At 42.6% G+C, this 20,061-nt stretch overlaps 1 protein-coding gene across 7 annotated transcripts in view; it reads left to right on the forward strand.

The window, feature by feature from the left end:
• FAT3 (FAT atypical cadherin 3) overlaps positions 1 to 20,061 on the forward strand; it is a 422,176-nt gene that overhangs the window by 395,312 nt on the left and 6,803 nt on the right. For 2 of the 7 annotated variants that reach the window (XM_052812647.1, XM_052812650.1), the window contains 5 exons: positions 9,039 to 9,192; positions 10,269 to 10,924; positions 13,068 to 13,181; positions 16,887 to 16,946; positions 19,566 to 19,601. In XM_052812647.1, the coding sequence (XP_052668607.1) occupies positions 9,039 to 9,192; positions 10,269 to 10,924; positions 13,068 to 13,181; positions 16,887 to 16,946; positions 19,566 to 19,601 (1,020 nt within the window). Of the gene's footprint in view, positions 1 to 9,038; positions 9,193 to 10,268; positions 10,925 to 13,067; positions 13,182 to 16,886; positions 16,947 to 19,095; positions 19,172 to 19,565; positions 19,602 to 20,061 lie in introns of all 7 variants that reach the window. The other 5 variants (XM_052812651.1, XM_052812653.1, XM_052812654.1 and 2 more) reach the window with 4 other exon arrangements.

Below are 20,061 nucleotides of genomic sequence, written 5' to 3' on the forward strand. Positions count from 1 at the left end.
TGGCATACATGTAGGACACTTCCTCTAGGGCTGTTCTCTCTCTGCAGTGTATGGGTTTCCCTTCCAGTTCCCCATACTGTATTAGTAGGCAGCATTGCTCACCTTTTCTGGCAGACTAAAACTTCCCTGAAAAGGAGGATGCTCAACAAAGAGGTCTTCTGCAAGTTCAGAGCTTTCCATCCACTTATTGTCAGTGTTTTTGGTCATGGTTCCCTAGGGATGTTCCCACTAAACTCCTTTTTTATGGTGTATTTAACCACTACCCCAGGGCTTTCTGCTTTAATGTGTCCATGCAGTTCCCTTGCACCCATAATTATTATTTCTGTTTTTCATTGTTTTAAGCCTTGTTCTCATATTTCCTTTCTGACCCCCTCCTCCACATAGATTTTTCTAAACTTTAGGAACTTCCTAAACTTGAGTTTTCAAGGCTGAAATCTGGTGAGATCTGAGCAAAACTGTCAGACAGAAGTTTCTCATTTGGATAACCCTGCCCTTATAGGGTAAGCCCTGACAATGTGGATTTCCTGATGCTGAGCTATCTCAGCTAGCATCTCCTCTGGATCCTTGGCTTTGATTCAGCCACCTCTTCTCCCATGCCAGGGCAAATGTTGCATCAGGGATGCTATTGGCTTTGCTGTTGGTGGAAGGAGATGGGAGGACAATTGGGAGGAATGAAGCACAGCAGTGGCAAGCCAGGATGTGATGTGCACCACGAGGACAAATGTTGCTGCTTGTGTGTGTCGTTAAGGGACTTTATTTACCAAAGGAAGGAAAGAAAAGGAGTGCTGCACAACAAGGGCAAAAGGAAATCATTCTGATGCAGAAGGGTGCTGCAGCCACTGAGAGAATTGCTAAGCAAGATTATTTAAATCCCTAGGAAATACAGCTGTAATGTGTACCTGAACGTAACATGGCTTTGATTCAGACTCCATACTTAATAAATGAGGTTAACCATTTGCCTAGCATCCTAGGAAGCATGAGAACAGCTCCTTCTATCCATTTTATTTGAGTCTATTTACAGTATTGCTCAGCAATCTCGTGATGAGTAAATTGAAACCTTTCTAACAAAACGCTTTACAGTAATTCTTTTTTCCCCAGCGCCATGTGCATGCCAATTCAAACTGAGGGGAGATGTGGGGTGGGGGAGAAACAGGCAGCGCTGAAGATTGGACCCATTTTATTACTGGAGTGGCACGCACTGTTTTCATGTCAACATAATTCGCCGCTGGAAAGCAGTCATGGAACTGATTTAACTTGCCTGCGTTCCTGCCTCGGCGAGGGGGGCACGTGCCCTGCAGGGATGTTTCGGCTGCCTGCCGTTAAAAAATCTGTTTGCTGTTTTTACTGCCTCAGCAGTGTATGTAAATAAAGAATTGTTATAAAGCCATAATTCCAGTGCAATGGGCCCTGACTGTACGTTGGTGGTTCTGCAGCCCAGCCCACAGGAAGGCATGGGCATTTTTGTTTCCACCAGGCAAAGCGATCCTGTTGTTAGTGTCCTCCATATGCAAGAAGGCCACGTAATTAAATTCCGTACAGCATTGCAAATGCTAGTTGTGGAGCCACAAATTGCAGCGTGCATTTAAGAATCATCAGCCATTGTATTCGCTGACATAGATGTTAGCAGCTGACTTTCATTTAAAATAGAAAAAAAAAGTAATAACTCTTCACTTTTTATCTTAAGAAAGAAAATGCCAGCTTTTTTCTTTTTTGGTGGGGGGAAACATTCAAAAATATACCATGCAAAGGTCCTTTTCCCAATCCCAGGGCATTCAGTAGCATCACAATCTCCTGACTAACATTTTCTATGATATTATCTTCCTATTAAAGTTTCTGGAGAACAATGTTCGTTTTCCTAAACAGAGAGTATTTGGCATAATGATAGGATTTGTTTTAATAAATAAATTGTCTAATTTGAATTTTACAGAGCAGATTTGGTATACTGTTAACATCCTTTTTCTTACAAAAACCCTACTGTGCTTTACAAGAAAATTAAGAGAGAGAAAAAGGAAGCTCCAATTTATAGCTAACTTTAAAAGAAAACAGTCAAGCAAAGGTTACCCAACATTATAACATGAAAGAGTTGCTGGCTGCATGCCAGAAATCAAAGGGGCCATGTCTAATTTACATATAATTTGCATAAATTGATCATCTAAACCACAAACCTCCATAATAGTATTCCTGTTGTGAGATCTTCCTTTCAATAGAAATGCCTGCTGCCCTGTTCACCATTAATAAAAAGCTGCCTTTGATTACCTTCCACTTCATCCGTCAGTTACAGGAGTAGGGTGATATTGCGGCCCTGTTTGGGGAATTGCTAGAGCGATGCTGTGTATGCACTAGGAGTATGTCCACGCTGCTGCTGTTAGGGTTCGTATGGGTAGATTCACAGCAACTTCGAAGCGCCTGGCTCAGGGACAGTGCTGTGCATGGGCTGCCCAGAGCTCGGGACTGATGGCAAAGATATTGCCCCGAAAGGGGAGTTGGCATAGTTCACCCGTGCTGGCTCTTTCCGTCTGACCTCTCTGCACATCGAACAGCAGGACAAAATGGGGATCTTAGCCTGCAGGAGAAAGCATAGATAGTTCAGATGCTCTGAGACATCACTGAGAGTACAGAAAAACCTCTGTGCTTTCAAAATCTGGTTCTGGGCCAGCAGAAAGCGACCATGGCATGAAGCTCTGCTTGCACTCATGTGTTCCCACGGGTCCAAATCAAGTCCCGCGGCAGCAGTGTATTCTCAGCATTGTCGGTGGTTAAAGAGAGGGTACTGTGTGTCCAGAGACCCCACAGGGAGATGCCCTGCACGCTCTAAAAGGACTGGGAAAGGGGGACGAGCACTCACTAGGTCTGACAGTTCGGGAGAATCCTAGCAGAAAGAGCTATATACAGCTTTAGGAGAATTTTCTTGGGAGACACTGGAAACCACAGCCCTGAAACATAGGCCACATTCTTCCAGACTTTTCAGTCCCTATCAATAAGTACAGGTTAGTAAAACTATCTTTAAAGAAAGTTGTTAACATTTTGAAACCTGACAAACAGCATGACTTTCAGAAACAGCTTGGCTCTTTGGACTGAAATTTCCCAAGAAAATTCAACCAAGTGTTTAAAGTGTGGTTAAGCTATAAGCTGCTGAATATGAGGTCTTAAAATGGGAAATGTCACACAACCTTAATAATAGAGTGGCGTTACCAGGTCTGCCAATAGTAAATGTATGTTTATCTGCATGAATAACAACACGAGCAATCACAGCAATAGAAAGCCTTACTGTAATCAAATGCAAACACTGCGCCAAGGTTTTCAACCACAGAGAGAAACCTCGTGCTTGTAAAGCCTGCAATTATAAGTATAGTTACTTCCTTTTAATTTGATCAGTCCTATATACATCTGGCTTTGGTTGAAGTAAATGGCTTATATGAATATGCAATTTTATTTGAACGTGAAGCATTTGAGCAAAAATATCTACTGAGTCAGGGACTATGGGCAGTGTGAGGACCAAAAGACATTGCTGTCCCCTCTCCTAATTTTTTCTTTTTTTCTTCTTTCTTTCTTTTATGTACAGAGTTAAAATCCGAAGAGAGGGGAAAATGCAACCTGGCACTTAGGTGGTGGTTTTACTAAATGTTTTAAAGCATGTTGGCAACATTGACACATGGGTGGGTTTGAGGATTAGGTAGTTCCTAAGAATGACATCAGGGAAAAATGGGTGTATTAATACCATAGTCGTGAACTGACCTGGTCTTACTTATGTTGATCTCGCTTTTTCACACACACAAACAAGCCGGCATGCTGTAATGTGAGCATACCAAATGCACATCAGTTAATTTTTAAAACCTTTTTAGAAATGTGGGGGGGTTTAATCTTTTTTATGGCTATGCTTTTAGACATCTGGGTTTAAATTCCCACTTTCAAAGCACATACATGCCAATCCTTTCATAGAAAGCACTGGTTTAACAACGACTGAGGTTCATTTTCATACCAACTACTGGCAAGAGGCAATTGTCTGTTTGAAGACAGATAAGTTAAATCTGAAGTGGCAGGAATAGGTATGGCTGAAGAACACACAGTTCTTGAAGGTGGCCTGGTATGTCTATAAACATGCCAAAATACAAATGCTGGGAGAGATCCTCTTCACTTTCAGTTCTTCTCATCAGTTAACTTGCCATGAAACACTATGTGAGCAGGGCCAAGGGCCTGCCTGTTTCTGGACATTGAGTTTGTCAGGTCTAGCTGCACAGCAGGGAAAGAAACTACATGGGGAGATCAAATGCAAAAGCCAAAGCACGTAACAGATAAAAGCCAGCTACTCTTGCATGTGATAGATAGAAACAGGAGCATACACATGTTCAAAAAAAGAATTGGCAGCAGTTCGGAGCATCCTCTTTAATAAAGTCAAGTAAACCTGAGGATAGACAGACATTCAGATGCTCAGGCTGGGAATGCTACCAACAGAGACGTTCGCTGCATAACGGCATCCCATCTGCTGATGGCACCATGCCTGCCTTTTGCCACTGTCTCTGCTTATTAAGTGCCAAGCACACATAGGCATAGGCAGGAAGCCTGTGTAGCATCCTCTCTTACAGCATGTTGCTCTTTGGTAAGGTCTGCGCTGAAAAATCCCTTTTCCTCTGGATAGGGACATGGCAACAAGGCAGGAAGAGAAGCTGTTGGAGTCAAAGTGAGAAGGTGAGACTCAGCTACATAGAGGGGACTCAGATTAGTGGAGGAGCATGAGAGAAGCCTTATAAGACAACCAGAAAGCCCAAGACTATGTGTAAGCAGGAGAGGGCTATGTCTACATAATGTTTTAGATCACGAATGAGCGTTGACGTGAGTCTTCTGATCATCCCCTCTCACTATGCTTTGGTTCCCACTGTGGAGAGGTGAGGTCTTGGAGGGCAGAACCAGGCTTCCTTCTGGACGGTGCTGAGCTGGAAGACATGCACCAGGAGTGCAGCTAACGTGATCCTAAACCTTAGAATCATAGAATGGGTTGGGTTGGAAGGGGCCTTAAAGATCACCTAGTTCCAACCCCCCCGCCATGGGCAGGGACACCTTCCACTAGACCCGGTTGCTCAAAGCCCCATCCAACCTGGCCTTGAACACTGCCAGGGATGGGGCAGCCACAGCCTCTCTGGGCAACCTGTTCCAGTGCCTCACCACCCTCACAGTGAAGAACTTCTTCCTTGCATCTAATCTAAATCTATCTTCTTTCAGTTTAAAGCCATTACCCCTTGTCCTATCACTACATGCCCTTGTAAAAAGAAGTCCCTCCCCATCTTTCCTGTAGGCCCCCTTTAAGTACTGGCAGGCTGCTATAAGGTCCCCCTGGAGCCTTCTCTACTCCAGACTGACCAACCCCCAACTCTCTCAGCCTGTCCCCATAGGAGAGGTGCTCCAGCCCCCTGATCATCTTCGTGGCCCTCCTCTGGCCTCGCTCCAACAGGTCCATGTCCTTCTTATGTTGGGAGCCCCAGAGCTGACCGCAGTCCTGAAGGTGGGATCTCACGAGAGCAGAGTAGAGGGGGAAAATCACCTCTCTCGAACTGCTGATCACACTTCTTTTGATGCAGCCCAGGATACGGCTGGCTTTCTGGCCTGCACGCGCACTTTGCCGGGTCATGTTGAGCTTCTTGTCAACCAACACCCTCAAATCCTTCTCCGCAGGGCAGCTCTCAAACCACTCATCGCCCAGCCTGTATTTGTGCTTGGGATTGCCCAATCCACGTGCAGGACCTTGCACTTGGCCTTGTTGATCTTCATGAAGTTTGCATGGGCCTACCTCTCAAGCCTGTCAAGGTCCCTCTGGATGGCATCCCTTCCCATTACCTGGATATTAAATTAAAAGTGTAATTAAAAACTCTTTGTTAGACCTAGGATGCACTCCTGACCAAAAGGGTTTTCTTTACGATTGCACTTTGTCCATGGCCATGCGGCTACAATGTGCTGTAGTGGGCAAAATTACAGCCCCTGCTGAGAGGTTTGGAGAGGCGTAAAGGTCTGCCAGGTCTGCTGGCCAAGTCAGTAGATGCTGTGTACTGAGCCATCGTATCAGCTCTTCACATCCCTACTCCATGAATTTTGACATATGCTTTGCTGTGTTGGAGACCTCCCGGGTGAATGCTCTGCAGCTCTGAGCATGTGTGTCATGGGAAAGTTCTGTGTCTTTTGCCAGTGGCTCAGAGTTGGCAGGTGTATGGCAGTGCTTCCAACAGGAGGAAAAGTCAGTGATAAATATTGTCATTTAATACTGTCTTGTTTTATTGCCTTTTTTATTTCTAACTTTGATCCCTAGACTTAGAATCTATACTGAATACTTCAGTCTTCTAATATCTGTGTTCCACCATCATTAAATCAAATTCAGTCAAAAATGTAGGCTTTCAGAAGCACACTTTTCATTTTGGTCTTGTTCATACATTGCCCAACAGAGCTCTGAACCATCTGGAGCATTCAGTTTAATCTCCTCTTAGTATAAAATGTTAATTGAAGTTAGTGCATCTTTAATATAAACAATAAGCAACAATAATAATTAATAAATCCATGTTCCTTTTATACTTAGTGGTTAAAAGATTTTTTTTTTACCAAAGCAATATTTCTTAAGTTTTTCTGCAGTGAAGAAATGTAACAGAATATGTTACAGACTGAGAACCCAGAACTTAATCAGTTGAAACAATCAGAAGACATGAAAAGAAAGTGACTCAAAAGCTGTATCTTACAAGTGATTGGCAACTAATAACTTAGGTACAGAAAGTTGGTTTTTAAAGTCACTTTAAAGCTATGTAGGTTTAAAATATCAGTTAGCAAATAGAACATACCTATTCTGCTATTATATAAGGCAACAGATTTGTTTATGAATAAAATATTTTATATTTGAATTGAACATTTTCATTTCAGTTAAACTCATTGAGACATATATATATATATATAAAAAAACATTACTGCAAATTTTTGAACTATAGATGTCACTGTTCAGTCATAAAATGAAGCACTGAAACAGCCTTATTTATTCATGCTGTGATTTCTACCTACAGTATTTCTAGATCAGGTACTTTGCCAACTAACAATAAATCTTTCATACAGATGGCATCAAAATGCAATGCCTGGCGCAGTCGCAGTTTTGTAATTCTTGAGACCCAGATCTCTACAGGTCCAGAAAATTGTTTGCATTGTCTGAATGAGATATGTATAAGATACAAAAAAATAATCCCATCTTGCTGGTGCTGACCAAATACACTTTCTAGGAATCCCCAAAGTCAAATCATTTCTCTTCTTAACTCTGCAACCTTGAAAACAGCAGTGCTTCTATCTCCCTTCTTATAGCAGGACGATGAAACAGCATGATATTTAAGTATCTCTTTCATTTATCTTCAATTAAATAGGATTGGACTCTTGACTGAATACGCCAGCAAGTCTGGTTCCAAGTTTGTTCTCTAAAGCCTGTCCTCATGAAAGAATTCAATTAGAGTAACTGAACAAGGCGAATTGAACCGGATAGGACATAAAAGATGGGGGAGCCTTAATGCAGAATTGCTTTTGCCTTATGCCTCCACTGGCCTTTTCCATGTTGTTTCCATGAAATTCTTTTCCTTGTAACTGTGCTGGAAACTCCTGCCTTGTTTCCTAGAGCAGTGGCTTTTAAAATACGTTTGGGTTTGGGGGGGGGGGGGGAGGGGTGTCAGGTGTATAGATATAAAAAGTTTTTAAAAATATGTTTAGAAAGCTCACCACAGAGGGATGATATTTCAGCTACATCAGTTTGTTCTCCAATAACTTTGACACTGAACTGAGTTGCATTCAACCATTTCAGCTCTACCCCCAGCAGTATTAATGGCAGGAAAGGTCCTTGTTCCAGTTGCTTAATATGCTATATTCAGTAAGTATGTGAACCCCATAACTGGAGCTTGAACCTTGCCTACACATCTGTTTGGGGCATTTAGATTATGTAAGCAGTTTTTTAAAATACCAGCCAGAGTGTTTTACAGATGTCCAGGAAAATTTTGCTAGTTCAACATCTCTAATCTGGGATCCTTTCCATCCCAGGGACTGCCTTAGCCATTTCATGGCTTTCACATCCGACATGTTCCTTGCTCTTTTGAAGTGTAAAAGCACTTGGATTTCAATATCCAGTTCACAACATAACATAAAGAGACATACTGCTTCACTGGATGTCTTTGTGACCTTAAATAAAGTTTTTATTAATGGCATCGTGCCATACGAAATCACAAAGAGAGGGAAAAATAATAAGAGATTTGTCATTTGATACTTGGCAGAGTGAACTGATGAGTTTAAAAAACCCATGATGTTGCTCCGCTGTTGGCAAGTAACATGGAAGTAGGACTTTGATCCCCTACAGGGTCCCCCTCCACTTGAGTGGACTTACGTTTGATGTATTGCAGCCACTGATTAATCAGTCTCTTAATAGCACACACTGCACATAATCAGCTCTGATTAGAGCTGGTGTTGCCCAGTTCAGCTGGTATTATGAAGTGTATAGTTCATGCCTAGATGATGCTCTTTATGAAAGTGGTAAATATCACTACCAAGTGTTTTATTACTGTCACATCCCTACTGTGTCATCCTTTTAAAAGGCAGGTGTGGAAAAGCTCTCAGCTCATGAATTTGTGCTTCAATGAAGCCCCTAAAGGAGCGTGGGCTGCCACTATCAGCAAACGTGGTCTGTATTTTCAAAAATATTGGGAGGTGCATCCTTGATCTAGAATATTTCTGGTGACTGAAGTTGTTCATGGACAACATTTATTCTTGTCTGAATCATGACAATCAGGATGGTCTGGGCTGCAGCTATTCCTCTGGTCCCTGGTTGTAGATATGAGCTCCAATTGCCCAGACATCCCAGATAAACAAACTCTTGTCTGGAATTAGTGTGGACCACACAGACATACCAGAACAACTATAAACGTCCCCTTTCTCCCACAGTACAATATATTTTTTGGAGTAAAGAAGCCAAATGGATCCCCTTGCTTCTAGACAGATACAGTGTTAGGCTTCTGATTTATTTCTCTGTGTCCCTCACCTCCCAGGCTACCAGTGCAATTGCCTCTCCCAGTTTACGGGAAGGAATTGTGAGTCGGAGATCACAGCCTGCTTCCCAAATCCCTGCCGGAATGGAGGCTCATGCGATCCCATCGGCAACGCTTTCATCTGCAACTGCAAAAATGGCCTGACGGGAGTAACGTAAGTGACCCTCCCCAGGTGGGCAATGGGAGCTTTTCAATTCAGTGATGGCGGGTTATTTGATCAGGCATTTTGTACTCAAAAGCTATGATTCACTTAGCAAAAAATAAGCCAAAAAATTAGTGCTTATTTCAAGTATAAGCTAATGACAGCTGAGAAATCCATTAGGCCTGCATTCAGAAATGCTTTTCTGAACTTGGCCTAATTATTAGTATCCTAAATTATTATTTCAGGATGTTATCTCCAGACAGTTTTCACTGAGATATGTGCACCTAAGTGTTAGAGGCTTTTTGAGCAATCCCATAAAGCCTGTGGAAGCTGCTATGTAATCTTTTTTTTTTTTAAATGGATCAATTATTTAGTCATCTTAGCCTGGACATAAAGCCTAATTTATTGCATTCATTTTTTAAAGTCCCAGCCTTGATCATATACTTGGTATAAAAACAGAAAATCCCCTGACCTGCCCCTCAACATGTTTTTTTTCTCATCTAGTTTGTCTACTGTTTGTATTTTTTGTTCTGCCTTTTTCTTGATTGCCTGTTCGTCTTTCCAGTTCTCCTCTCTTTAAGGTTCCTGTTCTTTTTTTTCCTCACTTCTCTAATATTTGCTCATTTTATCTCCAGCCCTAAATAATTTTACAGTCAGTATAACCTCCTTTTCTCTTAAATAAGTACTCTGCTTTTTTTTACTATATTTTTTCTCAACTGTTTTCTCCTTGAATCCTCCTAATATTTTGTATTGAATCCCATGGGATGGTCCAAAAACAATATAAAAAGGCTGAGATTGTCTATTACATTGAGTGAGCCTCATTAGGGTCAAGGAGCCTTTTCCTATCAGAGGCTTTAAACTCTTATTTCTTTCTTGATGTTTCTATTTTATTGTCTTAAAAAGCCATGAAATACCTGTAGAAAAAAATAAATACTATTAAATAATGTGATAACAATATGATCATTTGCCAAGCACCAGCAAGGTGTTAACTGTAATGGTACCACTTTGACAAGATAAGTCATCATGTACAAGCTGGGCTGTTTGCTAGGTGTTCTCCAAACTCCAAACTCTCCTTTTCTTCTTTTCAGGTGTGAAGAAGACATCAATGAGTGCGAAAGAGAAGAATGTGAAAATGGTGGCTCCTGTGTCAACATATTTGGTTCATTTCTGTGTAACTGCACCCCTGGCTATGTGGGGCAATACTGTGGTCTTCGCCCCGTGGTGGTCCCCAATATTCAAGCTGGGCATTCATACGTCGGCAAGGAGGAACTGATAGGAATAGCCGTGGTCCTGTTTGTCATATTTGTGCTGATCATCCTCTTTATCATCTTCCGCAAGAAAGTTTTCAGGAAGAACTATTCCCGCAACAACATCACACTCGTACAGGATCCAGCTACTGCCGCCCTGCTCAACAAGAGCAACGGCATCCAGTTCAAGAACATCAGGAGCAGCGGAGACGGCAGAAACATCTACCAAGAGGTTGGGCCTCCGCAGGTCCCGGTGAGGCCGATGGCCTATACCCCGTGCTTCCAGAGTGACTCACGGAATAACCTGGACAAGATAGTGGATGGGCTTGGTGTGGAGCACCAGGAGATGACAACGTTTCATCCCGAGTCCCCTCGAATACTGACAGCCAGGCGGGGGGTGGTGGTGTGCAGCGTAGCTCCAAACTTGCCCGCCATGTCTCCCTGCCGCTCCGACTGCGACTCCATCAGGAAGAGCACGTGGGATGCTGGGACGGAAAGTAAGTGCTGCTGCATGCCGGTCTCGCTCTTCCCTGCCAGAGGTAGGGGTTGCCTTCAGGGTGCAGCAGGTACAGTGGCACAGGTACCTTTAATGCTCCAACCTCATACACTTAAAATTGTTATATTTCTCCAAGAAGTGATTTGGTTTAATTTTGAAAGGTTATCATTAAACTAGGCGTACAAGACCTCTACTTCTATGCATTAAGTATGACTAAACGCATTTATTTCACTTGTTCAGAAAGCACATATGAGTAAGTGCTCTGAGCATTAGTTCTTCAAGTGATACAATGCAATTATCTTTCCATTGGAAAAAAATAATTTGGGGAAGAATTCTCAAATATAAACTCTGCTAGGTTTGGGCAATTTGTCTCCTGGGGGAGTTAAACTTTCTGGAAGAAGCAATCCTGTTTTGCAACGGGGACAAATGAATTAATATTCTCTACTTCCAGTGTCTATGAAATTAAGCAGAAAATCATGCACTACTTATAGGATCACCTTTTCAGAACACTGCATTCCCATCTGCATTCAGTATCAGAGTGATCACAAAATTTCTGATCCCCACGCTTGCCCTATTTGTGCTCTGATGGTTTCTCACCTGATAACACAGTGCTCCCTCCATTCCTGAACAAGTTGCTGGAGATGCAGCAAACATCATCTCTTCAGTCATAGCAGAAAACACCAGTTTGCTGGGACACGGTTGCGGCCCAGTGTTGTCTATCCTTGCAAATCAGAACATGTCGTATGGACTGGGAGATGTTTGCTTTAGCATACAGGGGTTTTTTATGATGTTTTCTCTTTTTACTAGTTTTTCCTAATGCATCTTCAACCCCACTGCAACACAGCCTTAACCAAAACTGTCACATAAAACTCCATGATCCAGAAACCCTCATAGTCCTGTAGTTCTAGGCAATAGGAATTGAGGAAAAGAGAGAGGAATCGGGCACTGCCTCATACCTGTGCCCTGACCTGCTCATTTACATCTAAGGCAGCACGTTGGCTAAGGTCTTCTAGTAAAAAACCAGGAATTAATTTTCATTTCTTTGGACTGTATTTCACAGTTGTGTTGTGGTTGACCATTTTAAACATTAAATATAGTTTTGCTGATTGAAAGCATCAGCATGCCAGTCCCCACACGTGCTCTGTTCTGTATTCTCCTGGGTGTTTCTGCCACAGACGCTGCTGGTATCTGTATGAATTTCTGCACAGCATGAGTCCATGCCATGAGTCGGACCTCAGCTGTCAAGGAGTGGGAAGCAGTGCAGCTTCATTACTGCAGCACTCGCTCCATCTACTACATACCCTGCTGCTCAGCAGGAGCAAATCAGCCCTTACTGTATGGAGGTGCCTCATGCTGGGCAGAAATATCTACAGCTAGCAGGCGGAAAGCTGTATTTACGTGTTTGCAGCACCTGGGCTTGTTCATTTGTAATTAGCTCAGGTATCTATCTCAGTGCTTACTATGGAGGATAACTTTTTGTGTTCCTTATTATCACTCATATAATGTGTAGTTGAATGTGTTTATTCATGTGTGTTTAATTACACGAGAATTTATACCGTAGGCTGCAGTTACATTTCTAAACTGTAGAAGAGTTGTCAAGACTATGTCCCTGATGAAAAGTAATATAAATTGAAGCATAATCTATTATATGTCAGTGGTGCAGCCATTAAAATCTGATCCGAGGGCCACTGATGTGAATAAAAAGATGCACAATATATTTATTGAACATTGAATGAGCCTTTAATGAGGCTCTCAAATTAAGAAATGAACAGTAAAGATAAATGTAACTGTAATCTCCTGTATAAGATGTTTATACCACATTTTTTCAGTCATCATTTTCTTGCTGCTGAGACTACATGTCATCTAAAAAGGCAATACTGAATACAGATGTTTCTTCCTTGATTACAGTGGTGTCAGCCACTTGAAAGACTCTGCAGGCTTCAAACGCTTCAAAAGTCTAGGTATCTTTGTCAGCTGCTTCCTTGACCAATAGGTCATTTCCTCTGTCTGAAGGAAATTATTTTATTCTGACAAAAATAATAGAAGGTTACTTGTTGGCAGGATTTAAATGGCTCCGTGGTATAAATAGACAAATGTGCATACCTAGAGAGTACCATTTTGCTTTGTTTTTGCTGTCAATGAAGGTAAAGGGGTTGATGACGCTGAAGAAGTGACCTGTTTTGCAGGAAGTAATAAAGGCAGCAACTCCGAAGTACAATCCCTCAGCTCCTTCCAGTCTGATTCCGGTGATGATAATGGTAAGAAACGGTTTCATCTTTATTATGCTGGAGACAAAGCTATTTAACTCTCTTTCTAATATTATTAAAAACATTTAGGTGACATCTAGAAAGCCCTTTAGTGATGCTAGAAGTCAGAAAGTCCTGGGTTCAAACCCTCACTTTGTGTCCATTTGTTAAATTATAGGAACATAATTAAAATCTTGATGCTTGGAGCTGGTGTATCAGTACCAAGCTTTACAGTGAATTAGAGGTGTGATACAGCAGAGTCATGTTGCCAAGACATAAGTTGACTAATAGGTTGCAAGGGAAACTGTAGGATTTCTATCATTTTCCCTCTTGGAAGAGGATGACTTTCATGTTTCATCAGTCAAATTAAAGGGAATTTCTGTGCCGTTTGCCAGGTCTCATTCATGGCCCCAGCAAAACTCTGCTGGTGCTCAGCAGCAGCAGCAATGAGCAGATGAGCCAGTCCCTGGTGGCTTGGCCTCTCCCTGGCACTCACAGCTCAGCGAACAATAAAGCACCATTAAATCTTTGCTCGGTGCATGTTCGTTGCCCGCTGTCATGTCCTACATCATTATCTCAGTGGGTGACATGGGCAGAGCCATATACAGCCTGAAAGAGGCCTACAAAGTCAGAGCAAACCTTTGTTCCTATGGCCCATGTATGTTGAGTGGTCGGTCTTAGAAAAGGCAAGATGTTCTGCTGGGGAGGGATGATGGATGTCAGGGAAGCCTCATTCAGATACACAGAAAAAGATTAGCACAAAGAAATAGCACTTAGTTTCCTCAGCCGCCAGTTAATGAACTGTCTGGAGACTCAGTTCCTCAGTCATGTCATGCAGCTCTTCCCTAGGTACTCCTAAATGTTGGAAAAAGCACTTAAAGAGAAGTGCACTTGCAGTTCCTTTTGGTTCAGCTGTGGCTGAAGCATCATGAGTATTTTTGTCAAGCTTCTGAGTGCTTTTCTGCCCCTGCACCCCCCAAAAAACACCCTTTAGTGTTTTCCGGAATGATTAGAATTAGTATTATTTCAATAATATATATTTATATAGTAATTACCTTTAGAATAATTATTCAGGTACTCATTTATGGTATGTGGTTACTTTTTATATCTCCCAGATTCTAATTAGGCTTTTCAAGCATCTGATCCTGCCCACATTTAAATCAGTGACACAGTACCCACTGAAGCTGGATTGGACCTTCTGTGCCGCTCATTTTTTTGTGAAAGCTGTATTTAAAATATGGCCTTCAGAGATAACAATTCTAGTTGAGGGTCTAAACAAATCCATATCTTTGGGGAGAATTAGGGAAGAAACTTAAATCATCTGAGTTGCTTTGCAGAGGTCAATGCAAGACTGCATGCTCTGGTTTTTTTGCAGCAGCAGGGAGGGTTTGCAGTGCAAGAGCTTAATATATAAATACAGGCACAAGTAAGCATATATACGCTCATATATATGTTCATAGGGGCTGATGGATATCCCTCTTGAAGCCATAGATCCTCCCCCTTCCTGTCATTTTAATTCTTTGTACTTCACATCCCTGCAAAGGGTAAAAGGTTGTCAGTGAAATGACACCAAATGCAATTGAGCATCCACGCTCTTTGGGGAGACAGGACAGGCTGCTCCTTCTCCACACTCCTTCCTCCAAAGCTGAGACCGACGCTGCCGCGTGCTCACGTGGCTAGCAGTGGGAACAGGCTTGTGTCACGCTGCTCTACGAATGACTGTGCCGACACTCTCCTGTGAAACTGGTTAATCGCTCCCGACTGGGGAAATTTGTTTGGCGCCAGAGAAGCACTGGGACGCATCCCACCGAAGGCGTGAACAGCCCTACGCTGTTCAGTTTGTATCAGGTACAGGCAGCCTCCACTCACCCTTTCCATGGTGCTTGGAGCCTTCTCTTGCTGCGTCCAATAGGGGTTGTCTCACCATGCAAACTCTTGGGGTGTGATTTTGAACCTACTTTTATCTTTTCCACCTTAATTCTACTGCATTTAAATTGCTCAGGTCCCCTAGCCTTGCTGAGAGTAGTTACCGGTATCTTTTGTGATCAAAAAGCAAAAATTTTTATTAGCCACAAATGTAAAAAAATAAAAGTTGCCCACTTCCAGCAATAATATTTTGGGAAGTCACTTCAAAGGCAAGTTACAGGTTTCCATGGTAACCTATTTTGAATGGGGGGTAGGGCAAGACAAAAGTGTATTTTTAGGTTACTGTTTCACTGCAGGCCAGTGGATGGTTGTGCTGGGAAGTCCAAGGAACTGCTGTTGATGACAGCAATTTTTACCGCTGAGCAATGCTGTATTTGGGGATTGCCTTGTGCTGAGCTGCCTGGGGTAAAAGTTTCCCTCCCTTCCGTGAACATGCTCTGCTCAGCTCCCACCAGAGCCAACCCTTAGTTATGATGAAGACTGTGCTGGCCCTGATTTTTGACCTTCTGTTTTTCACTCTCGGTTGTTCTCCTCCTACAGTAACAGCTGCCCTCCACCCCTTTTCGCAGCCGTGCAGCAGCTAATTACATGGAGTCACTTATTTTTCCATAACGTTATGCCTTAGCCAATACAAGTCTCCCTTGTAGAGTGACCAACACTGTTGATGGCATAAACATGCTCAACACAGACATAGAACACAGTTCTATGGTTTATCTTTTTGCCAAGCCTTCATAAGGACTGAGGAAATTGGATGAAATCCTTGATCACATGCCCAAAATTTAACAAAAACATCAAAATATTCAACATATATTTGAATGGCACTATTACGGTTAACATGTTCCTTGTGACCTCTAAGTCTATTGGCTGTGTGAAACAAAAAAGTATGTCTTGCCCAACTTTTCTGGTCCCCTTCTTAGCCTGCTCCAAAGCAATCAGTTTTCTCCTAATTATAAGACAAAGGAAAAGGGATGGATGCAGTACCCACTGAACCGGAGCTTTCCCTCTGGTTCTAGTGGGTTTTATTTCAGGTCCTCAAAGGCAGGGGGGTGTGTTAGTCCAAAATGCAGATCATCTAGAGGACCACACATTATAGGCCTGTTGGACTCCATGTTAAACAATTGCACGGTCTGTATTACTTATTTCAAGGGAAAAGTATGTTTTGGTAAAACACCTGCAGAGAACACACAAAGCATTTGTGAAAATATTCTGTCAAACACAGATCAAAATTTGAACCAAACCTACTTGGATGTGTCCTCCTAATTACAGCAGTACTGCTTAATATCCCAGAGGTATTACATGGCACAGCACAAACAGTAAATAAGTAAAACATTCCTCTTAGGAAATAGATTGAGCTTAACACCGTTTCAGGTGGTGTGATGGTCTAAAAGATAATGATCCCTTAGAGCACGTGGCACCGTCTCTAGAGACCTTTAAGCAAGAATGAATTAGAAATTAGTGTCAGGTGGACAAGATACTGCTTTGGTTAATTGAATCAGCTGGCCAGTCTGCTTGAATTTATGAGGTGATACATATCATCCCATATGCCTTTCTGGAAATGCTGGTTTGGAATTTATCACCAGTCTGAAACAGTGTATGGGATTATCTGAAATGAAATGTCCTGCAACCCACTGCATAAATCATGCATTGGTCTGCAGCCTTTTTTTTTTTTTTTCAATGTCAGTTCTGTCTGTTTGAGAGAATTTATTGTGGTAACATATGATGTGTGTTTTAAATACTAACCTGAAGCTGTCCTTCCCCTCCCTTTATTTTCTGCTTTCCCTCCCCTGCAAGCTTCCATAGTGACTGTCATACAGCTTGTCAACAATGTAGTTGACACTATAGAAAATGAAGGTATTTAAATTTTTTTCTTTCTTGTTATGCAACAATGCTTCCTGTTTTCATTGTGAAACATTCCAGCAGAACCTCACTAATCTGCACTGACCGGCAAACTTGTGGCAGGGATTGGGTTTTGCAGATCAGCATGTTCACCAGCAAACACGAAAACACCAGAGGGATGTACCACGAAATATCTGTGGGTAATTGGAGGTGGTAGAAAAGGTGTCAAGGCCTTCATCCTCTTCTGTTCAAGTCAATGTTTTTGCTTGCTTATTCCCATTGCCTTCGGAGAAAAGGATTAGGTTGGCAATGGAGCCAGATCATTGAGATTATCCTGGCTGCAGACACTGGGAAACAGAAGACGACGCAGGAAGGCTGTAAAGTATCCCAGGCTGCAGTAGAGCTGGGTTATGCACTCCAGAGGGACCACATGGAGAGGAGCAAAGTGGTGGTAGGCAGGTGGCTGGTTTCTCCCGGGTAACACTGTCAAACAGAAGATGTGTAGACACAACTCCATGGATGCCACGTAGCAAGGCAGCCGGCCTGCCACTGCCTTTCTCCTGGGGTTGATGTGCCCATTGAATATGGGTCCAAGGACCCAAGACTCAGCTCTGCCACTGACCTCCTGGGTAACCTCAAGCATGTCATGTTACAAGTGAACTGGTTTCCCTACCTGTAAAACAGGAATATCACTTTTTTCTTCTTCCGTAAAGTACTGGGGAAACGTGATGTATGATAGATAAACATTACTTTTATTTATTTGTGCAACATTTACCTTATGCTTGGGAAAATGTCAACTCAACATCAACTCGTGTTATCCACAAGTCCAAAATTTCATATGTCTTTAGCAAATTTAAGCCAGGTTTTGCAGACTTCGGCTAATCCAGTCTGCATAATGCTTAAAGATGATCAAGTAAATTATTTTTGTGAAAAGACTGATTTTTTTCTTCAGCCAGTGTCACGGTAATTTTGAAAAGCACTTTTACTCCTTGCTAGTGATGGCACTTGAGTATTTGTCTATAGTATATTTACTGATTTCCTGAAGTGTAAGAGTGCCATTCTTCTCGCTATCAAATAAAATGAACTAGCCAAAGTTAATTCAAAAAGAAAGTCCCGCTCAAAAAATAAGAAAATAACCTTGAAAAGAAACCATAGCCACTGTAAATGGCCTTGCCTTCCTAAAGGAAAGCTTAAGCAAACACATTGGCTCCCCGTCATGCTTTACAGGTCAGAAAAAGCCAGTCTGGCATCAGTTTCAAGAGACTGTCACTGAAAATGCTTTTCCCACTTCCCAGTTCCTTATCTGAGACTTATGAACCTTGCATGCTCTGCTGTGGAGCTGGTGAAAGCAGCGAACAGTTAGCCGCACCGGAGCTCCTGGTGCCTGGCGGGCAGGATCGCTGCCGCGGAGCCGCGGGAGGAGGGGGCTCCTTCCCCAGGGAGCTGCCAAGGGTTGTGCAGGTCAGCAAATCGGTGAGGTTCTCCTGGATCCTGAAACCACACAGCTCGGAGGGACCTGACGCATCTCGGGTGCAATGTCATTACACTGACCAAAAGACAACAAAATCTGCTTTACAAAAAAGAGAGAAGTGAAGAAGGAGAAGAGTGGTTAGGGCCGGTTCAGACACTGCTGCTAAACCTGCAGTAGCCCCAACCCTCCTCACCCCAGGCTAACGCAGAGCAGGTAGAAAGCTACTGTCTGGCTAATGAAGAAATCACTATCACCACATGCGCTATGTGGTGATAAGCGAGGGCAAGAGTGGTCTCTAGTAGATGGAGGCCTGGAGAACAGTCTTCTCTGCCCTCGTCTGTGGCTGAGCCCCAGAGGTTAAGCACTGTAATGCCATAAAGGTCTATTTATCTGGCCAGACCTCCTCCAGCAATGCAGTCGAGAGACCTTGCCCAGTGACTTCTTGCATGAAGCCCGATAACACGTGGCTGAACAAGAGCATCTCATCTAGAAAATGCTGCAGCTTATTCCCCGCCCTCGTCTCACATAAAACCTCTTTCCTTGCTCTCTCCCCCACCCCTGCACCCTCTCCATACTGGAATGCCTCCGTCCCCACCAGCTAGCATGGCAGTGCAGGTGGGAGGGGGGGTATGGGGTTGTGGGGCATTGTAGCTGACGGCCCCATTAAATGGCTTTGTATTCTATTCTATTCAGGTTCTTATACCGTGCCCATCACCATGGTATCTGAGCCCAGGTGGGCCCAGATTTGTTTGAACCGGCCCTGAGAATGGTAGATTCTTATTTTTCTGTTTCAAAGTGAACAAGTGAGAGAGAAATGTACTTTGCAATTATAAACCGTAGAAATGGTGGATAGCCCTTTTTGTATTAAGAATTCCAGCTCTAATGTAATTCCGTATCTGTTCAGTGAGGGTAAATAATTAAGATATGATAGAAAAGGAATATAATACACGTGACATAATCATTTCTTTATGTATGTCTTCATTTGACTGGGCAAGCTTATCTTGTATGCTAAAATAAAGAACAATTAAAAATCCTATTAAAATGACACGGAGGCAGCTCTACTTTAGAAATATGCATGCAGAGTTTTGTATTTTCACGTATAATACTGTGCTGGTAACAAGCTCCAAGTTACCAGTTTTTACTTTTCACTTTGTGTCTGACAGTGTCTGTTATGGATCAAGGACAGAACTACAACAGAGGTGATTTTTTCTGAGACCTTTCTGCCTGTTGGACTGGGCTGGGGTGGGCAGGGCACTGATTTGATCTGTTTTTTTCTTGAACTGCTTTGCGTGTCTTCTTTTGTTTGAATTCTGTTGGGTTCAAATGCTGCATGAGAATGGCCAGCCACCTTTATTTCAGGATCCAGTTTTCAGTCAATCAGATTATTTGCTTGCACACGTTCTTTCTTGAAATGAAGTCATTGGAGGTGGAAGGGGAGACTAGATGTGATACCATAAGCATGCTGACTTCATTTATAGATTTTTTCAAATAACGGTGAAAAACATGAATTCAGAGATTTTTGTCATTTTGATTTCTTGGACTCATAGTTTCTAACACAGCCTAGTAGCACTCTAAAAGGCGAAATGCCCGAGAGTGGCCGTGTTTTGTATCTTTGCCTGTTTGCATTAGCATCATAGTACAATTTCGTTCTCCTCCCCT

Source organism: Harpia harpyja, chromosome 17, assembly GCF_026419915.1.
Source record: "Harpia harpyja isolate bHarHar1 chromosome 17, bHarHar1 primary haplotype, whole genome shotgun sequence".
Taxonomy (NCBI): domain Eukaryota; kingdom Metazoa; phylum Chordata; class Aves; order Accipitriformes; family Accipitridae; genus Harpia; species Harpia harpyja.